Below are 18,834 nucleotides of genomic sequence, written 5' to 3'. Positions count from 1 at the left end.
ACATATTATAAAAATAATGATAAATAATAGAAAAGCCATTAATTATAATATTATTCCATTCGTATGTGGTTTTTTTATAATCTGTACATGTTTAACCTATATTAACTATAAAAATATTTGTATATTATAGTAACTTTCATATACTATATGTTCAGTTATTATTTACGGGTTTTACCTATAATAATACTATCGTTATAAACACGTGAATGAATGATGTGTGAACCATATAAGTATATAATAATTAATATGTTTACTATACAATATATTGTGATCTTTGGAGTATGTAACGTACTTTCTATAGGTACTTAGTTTTCGTATCTCTGTCAATTAATTATGAGGTTGGTACGTTTAATATTCAATTAAATATTCAATCATTAATTATCTATTGGGATTTACCTGGACTTTTAATACACGCGAGAATCATATAAATTATTATGATTATTATTGCTGATTTCCTACCACCAACGACACAAAATGAATAATCAATAGGTTTTCATTCTATATAAAAGACCCAAGTCTAGCACTCCAAAAAACAATCCACCTTCCAACTGCCGACAGAGCTCTATAAACTTACTATCCAAGAGTAATATTTGAAACTCAACTTTAATATCAACATGAATCGCAACTTGTCTTTGTTTCTTTTGGTCGTCGCACTGGGTAAGTACAAATGAAATACAAAATGTATAAATCGATTTATTAATTATTAAGCTATATAAAAAAACTTATATTGTTAAATATCCACTCCAATGCATAGGTGACAAGTGTATTGTGTAGAATATATTAGCATATTATTTTAAATTTCAACATATAACTTTAACTAAAAATGTAAAAATTTTCATGTATGACTTTGTAACTGATAGATAGGCCAATAGGTAATGATTAGGTGGTAACTAGCAGTTATTTTGAAAATCTGGCAGTAGCGACAGTAGGTACTTTAGAATGGGCATAACACTTGATTAGGAACTTGATTTTTAAAAGCTTCTATACTCAACGATGAAACTCAAATTATTATATATACTACTAGATACTTAGGTACTCTATTTATTTAAAATTATTTATATTGTAAAATATTTAAATTTATAATTACAAATAAAAGAATAATACTATACATAACTTGAACAATGTAAGTATTTATGATTAAAAAACATCGATTGAGGCTTTAGAAAATATTTATGGAATTTTATAATTTAAATACCTAGTAATTTAGTACTGTGGTAATTTTTTTAAATTATATTTATTAAAAAAATTATACTTGAATGTATAAATAATTGCTATAGGTACCAACATCTGCTACTAATTATAGTTTCATCACGTAAACTTTTAAAACCCAAATTTGGTAAATCTATCGAACCTTAACGGATTTGAGTCAATAAGTAAATAAAAAATATCTAATCTAAGATAGGTATATAACACTGGGCGTCTAGGAATTTATTATTTCAAGTAAGCGTAAGACATAGGTGTTGTCATAGATAAAATGTCATTTTAGCTCATATCATTGATTATAATAGAACATGTTTAAAAATGATACGTATATTAGAAAATATAAAAACGACTTTTGAAAACAATACATACGTGTAGGTACAACTCGTTTATAAATTCGTTTAAAATTCTTATGGCATCACATCAGCTTAGATTTAAATCATATTCTAAAACTTTAAATATGTTAAGTGTTTTCAATATGTTATAATAAAAACCACTACACACAACATTTCAGAAAAAAAATATAATTTTCAATCAGTACCTAACTGTTGTAAAATATTTTAGATTTTACAAATTTGATTAATCAAAATGACAAATAGGTATACAATATAGCTAACGACAATAATTGTAAACTGCGCCCGAGTAAGATTTTAAAAATGAATAGCTATATATTTTTGCAAAATCAAACAAAGTTATTAAATTACGAATCCAAAATAAATATCTCTAATTTATACTTTAAGAGTTAAAGCTTAAAAATCATTTAATATAAATAATAATTAATAGAATACAATTTAAATATAAAAAAATTAAAAAAGTATAATTTTATAATGTACAATATTACGACAAATAATAACATATTTTTAATACATATTCATCAATTAGTAGTGGAGTATTACCACTATTATATTTATTAATTTAACTTTATAACTTTTCACATTTAAGAATTTTAATATTCAAAGGGTTCATTTATACTAATTTTTTTCATACACAATTGATGAGGCTCTGTTTGAACACATTTATACCACTTAATTTAATACATGTTTCAATTTGAATTTCTTTTAACTTTTCTGTAATTACACATAAAAATACTTGGATGATTTTTTTAATTACTCACATGCATTAGTGGTTAAAGTTGGCTCTGCTGATACTTTAGACCATTATATTGAGCTTCTTCCCTTTTAATATATACATTTACAAAATAGTCCGCAAACCGTATCACTCTTTCGTCGTCTGTCTTTCATTTCGTTAAATAGTTTACAAAATACTCAGGTATACTTTGAAAGGGTATACCATACCATTGAAACAGGTTACATTATACCTCTTTAACATACATAATAATTCGGGCGTAATTTAAAAAAAAATGGTTGTTTGGGCGCAGTTTACGTATGCTCCTAGCTAAATGTGATATTAATTATAGACAAGCTGTTTTAATGTGTATAATACAAATTAAATTAAATTCTATCAACATTAACTTTGACAAACTCTCCTTAGTCAATAAATATTAATTAACAATTATTAAGTAAGTATGTATATTGTGTAGTTCGTCAGTGGCCCTCTAGCCACTCATGGATGCTCCGATGATAATATAACTAAACAGTATAAACAAAACTATCAGTTCGTGTTCGACACCCGACAGTGCAACACGTGTGTTTATCGCAATTTACGTTTTATAGCTTTCGATAGCACAACATTTACGTCGCCGATTGGAAAGGTAATATGTTTTAATTAATATAACGCCCAACCGTCGCATATTCACGCAATGAATAGAAACCAAACGGGCAATATGCCCAAAAATTTCACACCAAACCGTTCTAATACTTCTACCTTAAACAAAACCAAAAATAATATCTTACCTACTACAACCTCAACTTCTTCTTCTAAAACACTTTACAAAACCGCGTCGAATCTACAATCATCTAAATATAAAGTCGGGCCAGGCACCGAACACAATACCGGCGGCCCCTCCACACCAACGAGTAATCATGCCTCACGCATCGCAATCAAGACCCCTTTACCACTCTCCGCTACAACCACATCGTCAACCGATAATACACACACCACAGACACTATCGCTTCTCGGGCAATTAATAATACATTTACTAATGACCAGCCGATAATGGACCGATCGACAATATCTCCATTAAATACCACGAACATTATAAACTTCGCAACCGCTGTAGCCACGGAAAAGATACCAAGCCGCGAACAAGCCCTAGTGTTTAATTCAATTGATGGTATACCTCAAAAAGAATATATTTTAGCAATAGGAAAAATCGTCTCTCCTAAGAACATAACTTTTATTTCTAGAATATCTAATAACCGGTTCTGCATATTCTTGTCCAGCAAACAAATACTCGATAATCTAATCCAAACAACACAAACAATCAATATAAACGAACATACGATACAAATACGTAGATTATTAAACCCGGCCAAAAGATTCATCATATCAAATGTATGCCCATCTATTCCCAATCAAGCTATTACAGACGCCCTTAAAAACCTCGATATACACCCCATATCACAAATAAATCATCTTAAAGCTGGCATCAATATAGCAGGCTATGAACATATTATGAGTTTCCGACGACAAGTATTTTTAAAACACGAAGATATACACAAACTTCCAAATTCGTTAGTAATCTCACTAAATGAAACACAGTTCAGAATTTTTTTTACCGATGATGTATTAACTTGCTTTTTATGCAAAACTACTGGACACACAACAAACAATTGTAAATTAAATATCGAAGACAAATCGGAAAAAAATCCCCTATCCAACACAAATGACTTAAACAAGTCTGATGTCACGACTGAAGACGTAACAGAATTAATTGAAAATATCCCCCCTCCCTCAAACCCATCCCTAGATAATATACAACTTGACCAAACTGAAAACGATTTGAACGAAGTTTTAGAAGAAACTGAAGTTTTCCCTTCAACCCAAAGCCACATTGCGGATCCTTGCAGTGCGTCCTGTACACCTAAGGAAACACATAAAAGACTGAAATCGGACTCATCGTCCTCTAAACCTCCAAACTCTCCAAATTTTTTACTATCATCTTCCACCACTAATAAAGAAAAAAAAACCAAAAAACCCAAACTACAATCGCGTTCAAATTCTTCAGAGAGCATAGATACAAAGCTGGATGAAGGGCTCAAACCAATCATAGAATTCTTCACGGCCAATGACCCTCTACCAGTCACTTATCTCCAATTCAAATATATCTTAAACAACTTCAACAATAAAGCCATGAATATACACACACTTATTGAAAATGCAAATACAAACATACCAACTCTAATGGACTTGCTTGATAAAATTAGGCATATAACAAAAGAAAGATCAATGAAAACACGATTGACAAAGCTTTCAAATTTGCTTTTCCAAACCCAACCTCTCCAATAAAGTGCAATTTAAATTTAAACACCTAATAAAACACACGCGCCAAAAAATCACCCAAATCTTTTCTATACCTTTTATAAAATTTAATCATGGACTCAATTATTCAATGGAATATAAATGGACTAACAAAACACTACACCGAAATCCACCGTGCCAAAAATGTCATCCAACCTATAGCCTTCTGTTTTCAAGAGACTAACCTAAGACCTGACACCACCTTTCCCATACGAGGATACAACGGATTCTTCAAAAACCGTCAAACGAACCTTCGAGCCAGCGGCGGAGTCGCGATTTTTACCTCTGATCTCATCGAAAGCACGGAAATACACATTCAATCTCCACTGGAAGTTATAGCTGTCTCTATACGCCTAAAAACTCCCTTATGCATTTGCAATATTTACCTACCGGACAGTACCAATTTAACACTAAACGATCTCAATGATATCATCAAACAATTACCTAAACCTTTTATTTTTCTCGGAGATTTTAACAGCCGCAATCAAATGTGGGGATCGCATCACACAGACCAAAGAGGCAAAACCATGGAAAAATTCATAGAAAATGAACACCTAATTTTATTAAACACTGGAGATTACACCCGTCACAATGCAGCCCATAACTCTTTTTCAGCTATAGATCTCACAATAACAAATAGTTCTTTTGCCCCTAAAACAGAATGGAACGTACTAAATGAGTATAGCAGCAGCGACCACTGGCCAATTTCCATAAAAATCCTTGAACAATTAACTTCAACCCCTTCACTCGACCGCTGGAACTTAAAAAACCCAAATTGGGAACTTTACCGAGACATCATAAGCCAAGATCTCATTGATCACCCAATTAACCTAAGAAATTCATCCAACCAAACCGAAATAAACTCAATGATCGATAATTTTTCTAACATTATATTAAAGGCCGCTAAGCTGACCATTGGCAAAATAAATACCACAAAACAAAAGAAAACAGTTCCATGGTGGAACAAGGAATGTAATTCAGCTATTAGAGCCTACAAAAAATCATTAAACAAATTTAAAAAGACCAAATCTATCGATGACCACATAACTCTCAAGAAATTTCGAGCACAAGCAAAATATATCACAAAAAAAAGTAAAACTGAATCTTGGCAAAAATACACAAACTCAATAAACTCAAGCTCATCTCCAACGGACATGTGGAACAAAATCAAAGCCATCAAAGGAATACCTCACCAATCATTACCCTTCAATTTAAACCATAATGGTATCTCACTATCATCCCCCACGGATATATCCGAGGCATTTGCCCATCACTTTACTAAAAATAGCTGCAACTCAAATTATGAATATGAATTTATAAATTTCAAACAAAAAACAGAAGCAAATATTAAAAGGGACCTCGAACTCAATTTCCATCATCAAGAAAACACGCTCAATCAACCCTTCAATATAACGGAACTACACAACGCTCTATCAAGATGCAAAAGCAAAAGTCCAGGTCCAGACGGGATACCATATTCTTTCATTCATAATCTTCCAAAGTTAGGTCACGAAACTCTTCTTAAAATTTATAACAGAATATGGGATAAAGGAGTATACCCAGACCAATGGCGCAAAGCAATCGTTATACCGATCCCAAAACCGAATAAAAATAAATTTGACACCGCTAACTATAGGCCCATATCCCTCATCAATACGCTAAGCAAAACAATGGAAAAAATGGTAAACAAACGCTTCGTTTGGTACTTGGAGACATCTTACATAATAACAAACGAACAATGTGGATTTCGCCGTAACCATTCAACCCTTGACACTCTTTCTTCTTTACATACGGACATAACTAACGCCAAAAACCAGAATCAACACCTAATACTAATAGCCTTAGATCTGGAAAAAGCTTATGATATGGTATGGCGAAATAGAGTCCTTAAAATCATTCAAGAATGTGGAATAAATGGTAAAATGTTCCAGTTCCTCCAAAATTTTCTAAATAATCGTACAATACAAGTCAAAGCCCACAATAAACTATCAAACAGCTACCTAACTGAAAATGGCCTCCCCCAAGGCTCAGTAATCAGTGTAACAATGTTTCTGCTAGCCATCAATAATATATTTAAAGAAATACCTAAACCTACAAAACATCTATTATTTGCCGATGACTGCCATATTTATTGCAGCGGACAAGACATTAAAATCACAGTGGAAATACTGCAACAAGCACTCAACACCCTCCAAAGCTGGTCAAATAAGACTGGCTTCAAATTCTCCCCAGGGAAAAGCCAATGTATATCTTTTCACACTCGTACGATAGGGAATCACAAATTATTCCTCAAAGACTCCGAAATACCCTTTTGTAAATCACTACGCATATTAGGTATTATCTTCGATCATAAACTAAAATGGACTCACCATCTCAAAAAACTCAAAAGCTCTTGTAAAACCAAGATGAACATAATGAAAACACTTTCCCACCACACTTGGGGGGCTGACACCAAATGCCTTCTAAACATATATAAATCACTAATACTATCACAAATAAATTATGGGTCAATCATTTATAACACAGCCAGTGAAAATCTACTCAAGATATTAGATCCAATCCACAATGAGGGAATTCGTATATCAATAGGTGCATTCAGAACAAGCCCCATCGACAGCATTCTATGTTACGCCGGAGAATTGCCCCTTAAACTCCTTAGAGAAAAAGATATACTTAACTATGGCATCAAAAGGAGAAGCACCCCTAATCATATAGGATACAACCACACGTTTAACAACCAAAATACAAATCCAACCAACATGATCAGAAAACAAATTCCATCCATACAGGACACCTTCTCCCTCTTATGCAACAAATTCAAAATCCACACATCTGTCAAAAATAAAACAACATTCCCAAAATGTCCACCTTGGAATTGGAAAATTCAACTCAACACTGAGTTAACAATGTACAATAAACACGAAACAAACCCATTAATTATCACGTCCCATTTTAAAGAAATTATCCAAAACAAATATCCTAACTTCTTACAAATTTACACCGATGGTTCCAAATCCACCCATGGAACAGGCTTTGCAATCATCATGGATGAAACCAAAATCTTACATAAACTCCCTCCAGAAAGCAGCAATTTCTCTGCAGAAAATTACGCCATATTAGAGGCAATCAAACTAACAAAGCTGACAATCTCAAATAACTGCATACTCATAATTAGCGACTCTCTAAGTGCTCTCCAGGCTCTTCAAAACCCATTTTCGTCCAATGAAATAACCCAAAACATCCAAAATGAATTATTCCTTACAACAAAAAAAATTGAATTTATGTGGGTTCCATCACATATGGGTATTGCCGGTAATGAAATGGCCGACATGTCAGCAGATAAAGCAACCAAAACAATCGCCCTCCCAACAATCACTGACATCCCAGTTAATGACATAATACTATCAATTAGACAAAAAACAAACATGGTATGGCAAAGCCACTGGGATTCCGTTCCACCTTCCAATAAACTTAAAAAGATTAAAAAATGCACAAAAAAGTGGCACATCCCGCAAAACCTAAGCAGACGACACGAAGTTGCTCTAACCAGACTAAGAATTGGACATTCTTTTCTGACACATGCTTTTCTAATAAGTAAAGACCCACCACCTATTTGCGAAGAATGTCATGAAAACCTATCCATACAGCATATCATCCAAGACTGCCCATCATTCCAAAACATACGAAACTCACTATCGATACCAGGCAACCTAGAAGAAGCACTAAATGAAGACTACAGCACAAAAACATTAAATTTCCTCACAAAAATTAATATTATAAATAACTTATAAATCATTATTTTCAACATGTACATTATGAAAATTTTATATGTCTCAAAAATATTTATATGCTATAACTTGTATTTTATAATTCAAAATTAATGTAACACTCACTATGTAACACCTACAAGGCTAATAACCTCAGTTGTTGAAGCCTCTTTTTTTTTCCAATAAAAAAAAAAAAAAAAAACAAAAAACAAAACTATTTTATCAGACTTAAAAATTATCGATACTTTTTCCGTACAATATAAGAGCAAAAGATATGTATATCAATTTAATGTTTTTCAATTTACAGTTTTGTTAGTCGGAACTACAATGATCGACGCCGAGTGCAAATGGTTGGACTGCCACGCACATTCATCTGGTGACTGGTGCAACATACTCGGACCGGGTTGGAGGATCAAGACTTGGCGTCGGTGTAATGGATTGTTGGGAAAATCCGAACAGTGCTGCAATTGATGCAATTATTAACTGTTCAACTTTTTTTTTAATACATTTTAACTTTTTGTCGACCCATTTATATATCTGACACCAGTATACATTGTGTCGAAAAATGCGCTTACTTGTACTTATATTATTACTATTACTTATTAATCATTGAATTATTATCGTGTTGAAAACATTTTTTTTTGTTTACAATAAAAAAAATCAATAATAACTTCTTCACATAAGTACAAATTGTGTCTCATTTTTTGTACCAATATAACCAATATACATTAATACAGTTATACTATCCTCGTTATTTCTAATTGAAATACATTATGATACAAGTGTACAGCTAGTGTAAGGATATTTAAATATTTAACTCTGTTTGTCAAAATTAGAGCTTTATAAAGGATGATAAATAATTTCATAAAAATTTATGAATTTTAAATTAATATTTTATTTGAAAAATTCTTCAAATGTGTTTTCAAAAACATTATTTGAACTGGCATGAATTGCAAAGCATTCTTCGATGTCTTTAATTATAATCTATAAATCGTTATTAGGGTAAGTTAGAAAACCTTTAGTCTTCATATTAATGAAAACTGCTTTTTTGCCAATGAAAAAAAAATATTTATATATAAATATAACCAATAATCAAACACAAAATAAATATTTTACATAAATATAACCGTGCAGTGAGCCAGTGACTAAGTCAGATATTTTAATCTCCACTTTATGAGACATTTTCAATATTTTAACAAAAATAAAAATACCTAAATTTAATATATATTATATTTAATAACTAATCTACACTACCATAGTGCATATTGTAGTATTCAAGTACACAATCATACAAATTGAACTCCCCAAAAAAATTGTGCAAAACGAAGTATTAAAACAATTTATATACTTTGTTAAATACGTGAAATAAACATAATATAGATATAAACTTGGTTGTAATAATGTATTTAATTTATTGATCATTTTTAAAAATAACATTAAATAATCATGAATTATCAATATTGTCATAATATTTAACGTCGTTTTAAATAGTTAAAACTATTTGTTGCTTAACGAACGAGTTGTTTGAATCTCGCGTTGAATGTTTTTGATAGTGAAATATCCATTTTTTAATCCAATTTTTATAGAATTTTCTTGCTTTAATCACACTTTCCGGATCTTTGGGGTTGGATGCTCTCAAGTCCAAGTGATGTGCAGATTCTGGTATTACCACAGCTAGCACTGTTTTCGATATGTTTTGTAACACTCCACCGCTCGACCAAGGATCCAATAAACCGTTGCTGTAATTATTGTAATTATAAATGATTATAATGACTATATGCATTTGTACACAAAGCTCATAAAACATTTAAGAGTTTAAACTCATAAAGGCGAGAAAGCGAGATTCTGGGATCAGTATATTAAATTCAATATTTATGACTAATTAAGCACTTATATCAAAGTTCATTGCTCTTTTTAATTTTATTTAAGCAACATAATCATAATCATAAAACTGTTAATAACTTTCAACAATATTCTGATCTAAAATTATTTAATTATTTTTTTTTATTGTTTTAATTTTACACCCATTGAACTTTGCACAGTAAAATCAATTAAACGTTATAACTGTTATAATTACCTGAATATTATATTAGAAGCGGCGTTCAAATTTTTACCACCATATGTTTTCTCGATTGCATAAATACTTGGCCGAACCCTATAAGTTTCAAAACAATTTTTAGCATTTTCTTCAAAATTCCAAGGTTGTTTTTCGAATATATCTTTAACTCCATTAGAGCACATTGGCATAACCATTTCGGTGCAGCTCTAAATCATAGGTTGTTTTAAGTTAATTGTATTTTCATAAGATCGGTATTAAAATTGTACTTGAAAGTTCCATCCTTTTTCACCAAGTGTAGGAGCAGAAGAGGACAATACATCCATACACTTAGATGTACCGGTATAGTTAAAATATACATTCAACCCTTTGAAGACCGATCCCAAAAGCGTTAAGTCGTCTTCTGTATGGTTTTTCATTGGTTTACAAAGTTCCTGATGTGACATACATAATAACACATTAATAGGTACATAAAGTGTGATTCGTGTTAGGTATATATATTTATCTATTTAAGCATTGTTAAACAATCGAAAATAAGTTTATAATCCACCAAAGTTTTTATTTCTCCCTTCTGTAACCTATTAAAATTGTAGTTCAAAGTAAATTATTTATTTAAAAAGTATAACGCTAACCTTAACTGGATTTCCGGGTAATGGTGTTAAAAAATTTGCAGGGTATGGGTAATTAATCATGGCCAAGTTCACATAAAGTTCAGACACCCACTGTTTCAAAGTCAAAACGTCATAATCGTTTGTCAACGGTGAGCATAGTTTCCATTTCTGAGACAGCCACGCCTTTCCTTCAACTAACAGTAGAAATATACGTTCAACAAAATTACAATGTATGACATTACATTTATACATTAATAACACGTAACAAATTCGTTTTCATTAAAAAATATATATATGACATGTAATATTTAAATAATTAATGGTAAACTCTACCTTTAATATAATATTCAAATATGCATTACCCGTTTTCGTAACATTATCAATAGCTTTCCAAGACGCTAATATCGTCAGACCACATTCGGCACTTGTACCTGTATACACCGACGACGTGACCCTGTAGAATGCATTACATGGTGTCATACCGGTGAATTGCCATATCGGTGCAGACGACGCTATAGCGCTATAAAATCATACAACAAAGTAAATTACAAGAAGCGACTACGATATTTTCAACATAATATATTTCATAATTTTTATAAATTATAACTTCCCAATTGGTCTTTGATTGTGATTTATTTATAAAATTTATAAAAAGTATTATGCAATTATTATCTTCATCTTCTACACATCTACACTATCACTTGGGAGAATTAGAACTAAAATTAAATAAAATTATATTTAAGATTAAACACGTATTTCATTATGACATTAATTATTTTACCATTTTAACTAAGATTAAATATTTAAATATTCTAAATATATTTTTTAATATATTCTATAATTTTCTATAGACAATATTCGTAAAAGAAAATATTAATACTATGTTTTACAGTCATTTATATATAAGGGAGATTGAAGAACTTTAGGAAGGATTTCTGTCTATAATGATATTATCCAAAAAATCTTATTTTTCTAAAATCTCATCAATGACTAGGAATATTAAATTTTATTTTATACACCGAAAATAAGAATTATTAAAACCGACAATAACCAGTAAGAACTAAAAATTAAACCTTACCTAACCTAACCCAACAAAAATATCTACCTCAGAATATGAGTTCCCTCAAAAAAAAAAAAAAAAACGTAATAAGAGTTATGTTGAGGTTTCAGAGCCTAAACGAATGTATAAGTTCTTATATCTTAGTTAGGTTCCGGTCGTTCTTGCTCGCAAGACAGTTAAACTTATACCATAACGTCCATATAACCATTACATTATAAAACCACCAACCCTTCGATGATGGCAGGATACTTAATACGGAACCAGGCGGCCAACATGCCACCGTACGATCCTCCGAAAGCGATCACTGGGTTGGCGCTGGACTGTGGTGGCGTACCGTCGACGCCGAGGCCGTAAATATCGTCGGTCTCGTACAGGTTCCGACTCGAATACGACCCGTTGTGCCGCAAGTACGTGATCAGGTCCACGTAGTCGGCGAGCGCCTGTTGCGAGGTCAGATAGCCCAGCCAGCCGTAGTCGTCGTAAGATCTGTTTCCGTACGGCATCGAAACGCCGTAGTAACGGTGCTCGGCGAAAACGACCAGGGCCCGGAACTCTTCGGCTATCTCCCACATGAAACCCTGCGAAACCGTATCGAAATTTATTACTACCGCGATAGTATTATATACTATAAAATTCAAACGTAATACGCTCGTACGTTCTTTAAAACGAAAAAAATATTGGCGTTTTGGATTTGATAAATAATCAAAACTGTTTGGGTTCGGAAACGTCAATAATTGTTATTAACGATCTGTTGACTTGTATTTTTTTTTTTTTTATCTGAAACACGAATCAAGCCTGTCGCGGCGCTTACCGTATTTTCACAAAATATTTCAATAGCTCCTTCGTTTCCGGCGTAAAAAAATATCGGTCCATTTTCTCGATCCCAATACGTGTCGTTGATGAGATACTTCATACGGAATGTATCATTATTTGTAAAACTAAAATGATCGACCTGTAAGAAGAAAATTAAAAATATTTCAGTCCACAAAATTTGTAATAAATTTACATCAAAAAGTCATAGGTACTATTATACGTAATATGTTCGTATTAAATAATTTTCTCCAAAATGGAAAAATATAATATATAACACAGTTGTATCCAAAAAAGGTTTTGTTGTTTTATAATACCTATGTATTTATCATATGGTATATTGGTATGCATATTCTATTTTTTATTTACACGATGTTCATATTTATAAAGTACTAAGTAGTACTGTAAATAAATTAATAAAATTCATTCTAATGACTAGATACATTATTAATTAATTATATTTGAAGTCCTTGTTGATATAAAAGTCTTACAATCCAAAGCAAATTTAAATAAAGCTTATAAATCAGTACAAATATTATAAAAATTATTTAAACGATTTAAATTGTATTGTACAGTAGATAACAGAAAAATGTTCGATTGTTAATTACATTTTAGCGCCGTTGATAAGAAAGAATATAATGTTTGACAATTTATTTGAACTTTAATTATTTATTCGAGATAATGAAGAAATCTAAACGTTTAAATTTTAATCAATGTCAATCATTTAACTCCGAGTTATACAATGATAGTATGTGACATAAACACTATTTAAATCATTATTTTTTAAGACTAATCTTTAAATGCTGGAACTCAAATCGTTATTCATCTTATTTGACTTTAAAATAGTAGAGTTGTACTGTTCACAGTAAATGGAAACAAGTAGAATAGATCAGTTTTGGCAATGATTTATTTAATAGGGAACACATAATTTATTCAAGCTATTTGTTTTATTTTATTTAGATTCCTACCTACTTAAGTTTCGTGTGCGCACAGTACTGTCAGTACTTCTTCCTTTTGAAAATAAATACTACCCATTTTCACCAATTACTGTTCTAATATTATTTTTTTGTGAATTTTAGCGATAAAAACATTTAAAATCTTTATCAGTTAAATGGGAATAAAGGCTGTATATTTTGAATATAAAATCATAATTGTAAGACTTCAAAATATAGATGAATAAAAAAACTATATGATTAAAATTGAATATTTCTTTGCCAAGATATAGGATGTTTCCAGTTACTGACGTTATCGTGGACTCACTGTAAGTTATGTACCAAAAAATAAATAGCCGAGTAGTTTACAAATTATACCAAACTTTTGTATTAAATGTGAATTTTAATTTATATAAGTATTCCTATTGCTATTTACTGCTTTGTTTTTCACTAATATAATAAGTAAGTTATGAGTATGACGTATGTAAAACATTAATATTTTAAAATCTCATAATTCAGTTAAAAATTAAAATAACATAAAAAACCGACGACAGAACACAGATTATGTTCTTACTTAAAACTTTAGTAATATGACAATTTACTCTAATATCAAAACTAACAGAACACTATTGAAACTGGCGAACAAAAAATTTGCTATGTCGTACGTGTGTAAGACAAAGACAACATACACGAGTACGACTTCCTCTTAATGATAATTTTGATAAAATTACAAAAATCATAGTATTTTATGATTTTTTTTGTTCACGGACGTTTATAAATTACTTTCCACGAGTATTACTTTGGTATGATTTAAATACAGAAACTAAAAAAGGATAAAGGAGACCGTTAGCTAGTTCTTTTATTTAAATAACACCAAAGCACTTGTGGTAAGTATAAAGGAATAATATTACATTATTACTTCTCAACAACAGATAAGTATACAAAGGTGTATGTTAACGTTATATTTAAACGGAACGCAATTACTCCTACTATTTATTGTATTTTCGATTCACACTTGATAAAGCACTGACCAATATAAATTTTAATTACTTGTATTAATCAACAATTATAGAATAATAGTAGTTGTACAATATACACTTACCGGTACAGTAAGATATTCGGTCTTGTACACGTAGGCTCCATTAGCCAAGTGCAAAGCTATCGCCAAAAACGATAAGCATGCCGTAAACGACATCCCGGACAAAACTGAACTACTTCTGATTTGTATAAAATGTTGCATGTGACACGAACTTTTTTCTTATTTCACTTTAAAAGTAGACTAATCACGTGTACATAATAATACTAAAAGTCCACCTCGAGACGACCGCGTCACACGTCTGGTAACGGAATTGTTGCACGACAGTATATCCATTCCGATTAAGCACAATTAATAACAATAAGATAACATATTATATCTGATACAGCCACATTTATTAGGTATACCAACACAAAAGGCGTTCGGGACGCGATGTTGTAAGTCGTCCGTAGTTTGTACTTTGACATCATAACATATGAACGTACGTCCATTATACATATTATATTATCATTATTTCACTGGTGTACCTACACTTGTACGGTCTTGTTGCATTATGTACTTCCAATCTGAAAAACGGTTGTGTACATTATTTCGGTAACCGGTAGGTCAGTGTGAATCGAATTGTGTACCTAGAGAAAGGGTAATAATCTAATAAATTCTCATCCTCTCCACAATTATTTTCGATCTCACTGTAAATTCTAATCAACACGAAAATAATTGATTTGAATATATTATTGAATTGTAATTTACTGGATAACAGTGTATTATCAATAAATAACATTTCATTAGTAAGTATATCGGATTACAGACATTATTTTTTTTTTCTGTGAATGTATAATACTAATGTCTAATATACCGGTTATTCCATTCAATGTAATTCGTAAGATATTCATTTTTCAAAAACTTGAAATTTTTAAATACATTTATTTTACCGAATTTCAAGTCATTAATAATTACACACTTAAACAAATATATGTGTTACTATTTTTATTGTTATAATGTTATCATGTTTAATTTTTTTTTAATGACAATATAAAATTTTAAATTTCTTACGCCAAAGCAAAATATTTTTTTAGATTTATAAAACTTTTTATTGTTGACAAATAATTTATAAATCACAAGTTTATTTAAAACTGTAACTAATAAATTATTTGTAAGTTAATTTAGGCTAAAAACCTTTGTTATTTGAGCCTTTTATAAAAATAAATACTTTTTTTATATCAAAAACAAATTATGGTTATAGTTTATTATAACAGATCAATAAATACAACTCATCAAGCGGGTAGACAAAAATGTCAACAATATTTATCACTAATAAAATATTGATAAATATACCTAATAGCTGATGACCTGTAAGACCTTCGTGTTATTCTCTAATATTTTAAATGTTCATTCTCATTACAATTTTGATTAATTTGTCCGTGTTTAAAGGTGATGTACTGGTAGCTTTACATAAGATAACTACACGTAGTACAATATCATTATATCAGTTTACAGGTGTACAACTTAATAAATAATAAATTAAAGTAAACACTAACTGTATAATATACTAAATTATATTGTTCTCATCACTCGCTTGTTCTATTAAGGACTTCTTTCAAAATCATAGTTGGTCATAATCCATAAAATGCAAGTAGGTATGTTATTATTAACTTCGCGTAAAAAGGATTTTATTATACTTATACAAGTATTTAACTTGAAAACAGTGCTAGAGCTTGTAGAGACAAATGTGATTTTATACATAACTATCTAGTATAATTTCTCAATAATGAACTAAACTCAACTCTCAAGTAATTTTAAATGAGATTAAACATAAGAAAGCTACAATATTAACTACTTTTTTATCGTATGTCAAAATGATGATGAGTTTGAAAAATCACCGATTATATACTTCATACTTTACCAAACACACCAATGTAGCTATATAAAATGAATACAATTATGGTTAAAGTGAAATTTATCGTATAGACTTAATTTTTAAACAATGGAAATTTTCTAATAATGGAATTTTATTGAATTTTTGTTTTAAGCTGGACGCAGCTTTACCGTTGTCTTGAGTTCGACATAGATATTCCAAATGAAATTGGTTATTAATTTGTTTATGGCGATTTTTCAACTTAAATGATAAGATATTATTGATTAGTGGAGTAGCATCACAAGTAACAATAACTTGATGAACTTACCCAAAAGTTATTTTAGTTTTTTTTACTTGACGAGTATTTTTACGAAAAATCCCAATATATTTTCTATTATAATCACGGTTTTGGAAAATACGAATATGTTCTGAAACTATGATTCTATATTTGATTAGATTCCTAATTTGTCAATTTAAAATTCATTTTTTATTGTTAGGAATTTAAATTGTATACTACTGGTTTACACATAACCAGAGTGCAATAAATCATAATAAATGTTGTTGTGCGAATATGTGAACATACAAATAATGTTTGAGCAATTCTAAAGACCGTTTGTATTCTTTTGTATTCTATCTGAATGTGTTAACTTATTATAATTTAAGGTTGCAAGAGAGGTAAACCAAAATATTACTAATAGTCTGAAAAAAATAAGCGTTGATTACTATAGTATTCATAAGCTCTATATGAATTGTACGTCAAGTAAATAAATTGTTTTTGACACGTCAAGTGTACCTGTGACTATCGCCTACAACGGCTGCAACGTATCTTTATGCAAAGATTTATTTTTACCATAATTTAATTTTGTGTGTGTGTGTGTGTGTTGGTGTTACATTAAATTCTTATTGAAACAAAAAACAATGTCATGATATATTTGTTGGTATTTTTAAATAAGATAAGCGTTTATAGTTATTTTATAATAATTACTAATACTTATGTCCTGCGGTAATAGTAGTATATATACCTAATTATTATGATTATGATCAATTTTAAAACAAGGTACAAGAGTAAATTTAATAGAAACATAAATAGCATCTAAATTAGAATAATTACATTTAAATTTAATAAGATATATCTATATCGAGTACATATTTATTATGTATATAATATTATGTACATAGGCAACTATAATTTATATAGCCATATTTAATAGAATAACTATTACTTAACAAATTTTAATACTATATAATATTGTATGGTTTTATACATAATACATAAGTAATTAACTAATACCTAATAATGGTCATTGTACTCGCTGCTGTGGATAAATACAAATATTTGTTTGGATAAATTATTATAATTAATTAAGATCATGAAAAGTATCGAGCTGTTAATATAACGCTATAAGTTAAATAATAATATATGTGGACATGTGGTAATAATCGTATATAATATATTAATCATGTTTTCATTAAATATTTGTTATTTTAATGTGCATATACTTTAACGCATTATCTCGTTCAGCAAATAAGTGTAACCTATATTTTAACTTGGTCTAAATACGATTAAATTTTCAATTTATTTTTAAACAAAATTTAAAATTGTACACTTACTGTCAAATTAATCTGTATTCCTGCATGGGGCTATATGTATAACATCATTCATATACCTATTGTGTGATAACGGATCAAATTGTAATTTAACGGTCGTGTTCACAAATCACACGGACGCGTTGTTAAAATCGGTTTTTTTATTGTTTTGTTTTAAAATTTGTTCCATGACTAATTTCAGTTGACACAGAACGAATACGATTATTTTATACTCCACCAAATGGCAAAATTCAATACTTAGATATATTTGTTTATTTTATTCACTATAATCGTGTACCGTTAACGCGAGTTGGCATTCAACGGTCATTAATCTATAAGACACGTCATCTACTTTGATACATACTTTTTTATGATTATTATTTACATTTTATTGTTACTTTACTTATTATACTCGCTATCTATTACATTAAAATTAGCAATACAATATGTTCCATCATCAATAATTTCATTCAACGGCAACTGTATCGTCTGTATCCAA

At 30.1% G+C, this 18,834-nt stretch overlaps 1 protein-coding gene across 1 annotated transcript; it reads right to left on the bottom strand.

The window, feature by feature from the left end:
* Positions 1–9,771: 9,771 nt before the first annotated feature.
* LOC132921940 (lysosomal Pro-X carboxypeptidase-like) lies at positions 9,772–15,440 on the bottom strand. The gene is made up of 8 exons (XM_060985203.1): positions 14,960–15,440; positions 12,927–13,067; positions 12,344–12,693; positions 11,418–11,575; positions 11,077–11,249; positions 10,714–10,878; positions 10,466–10,653; positions 9,772–10,127 (listed from the first exon to the last, which is right to left on the bottom strand). Exons 1-8 carry the CDS (start codon positions 15,095–15,097, stop codon positions 9,872–9,874), a joined length of 1,569 nt encoding a protein of 522 aa, XP_060841186.1. The 5' UTR covers positions 15,098–15,440; the 3' UTR covers positions 9,772–9,871.
* Between the last annotated feature and the right edge of the window lie 3,394 nt (positions 15,441–18,834).

The sequence above is a fragment of the Rhopalosiphum padi genome, chromosome 1 (genome assembly GCF_020882245.1).
Source record: "Rhopalosiphum padi isolate XX-2018 chromosome 1, ASM2088224v1, whole genome shotgun sequence".
In the NCBI taxonomy this organism is placed as follows: Eukaryota; Metazoa; Arthropoda; class Insecta; order Hemiptera; family Aphididae; genus Rhopalosiphum; species Rhopalosiphum padi.
The sequence above is the reverse complement of the archived record's forward strand: the minus strand, read 5'-3'. Positions and strand labels throughout refer to the sequence as shown.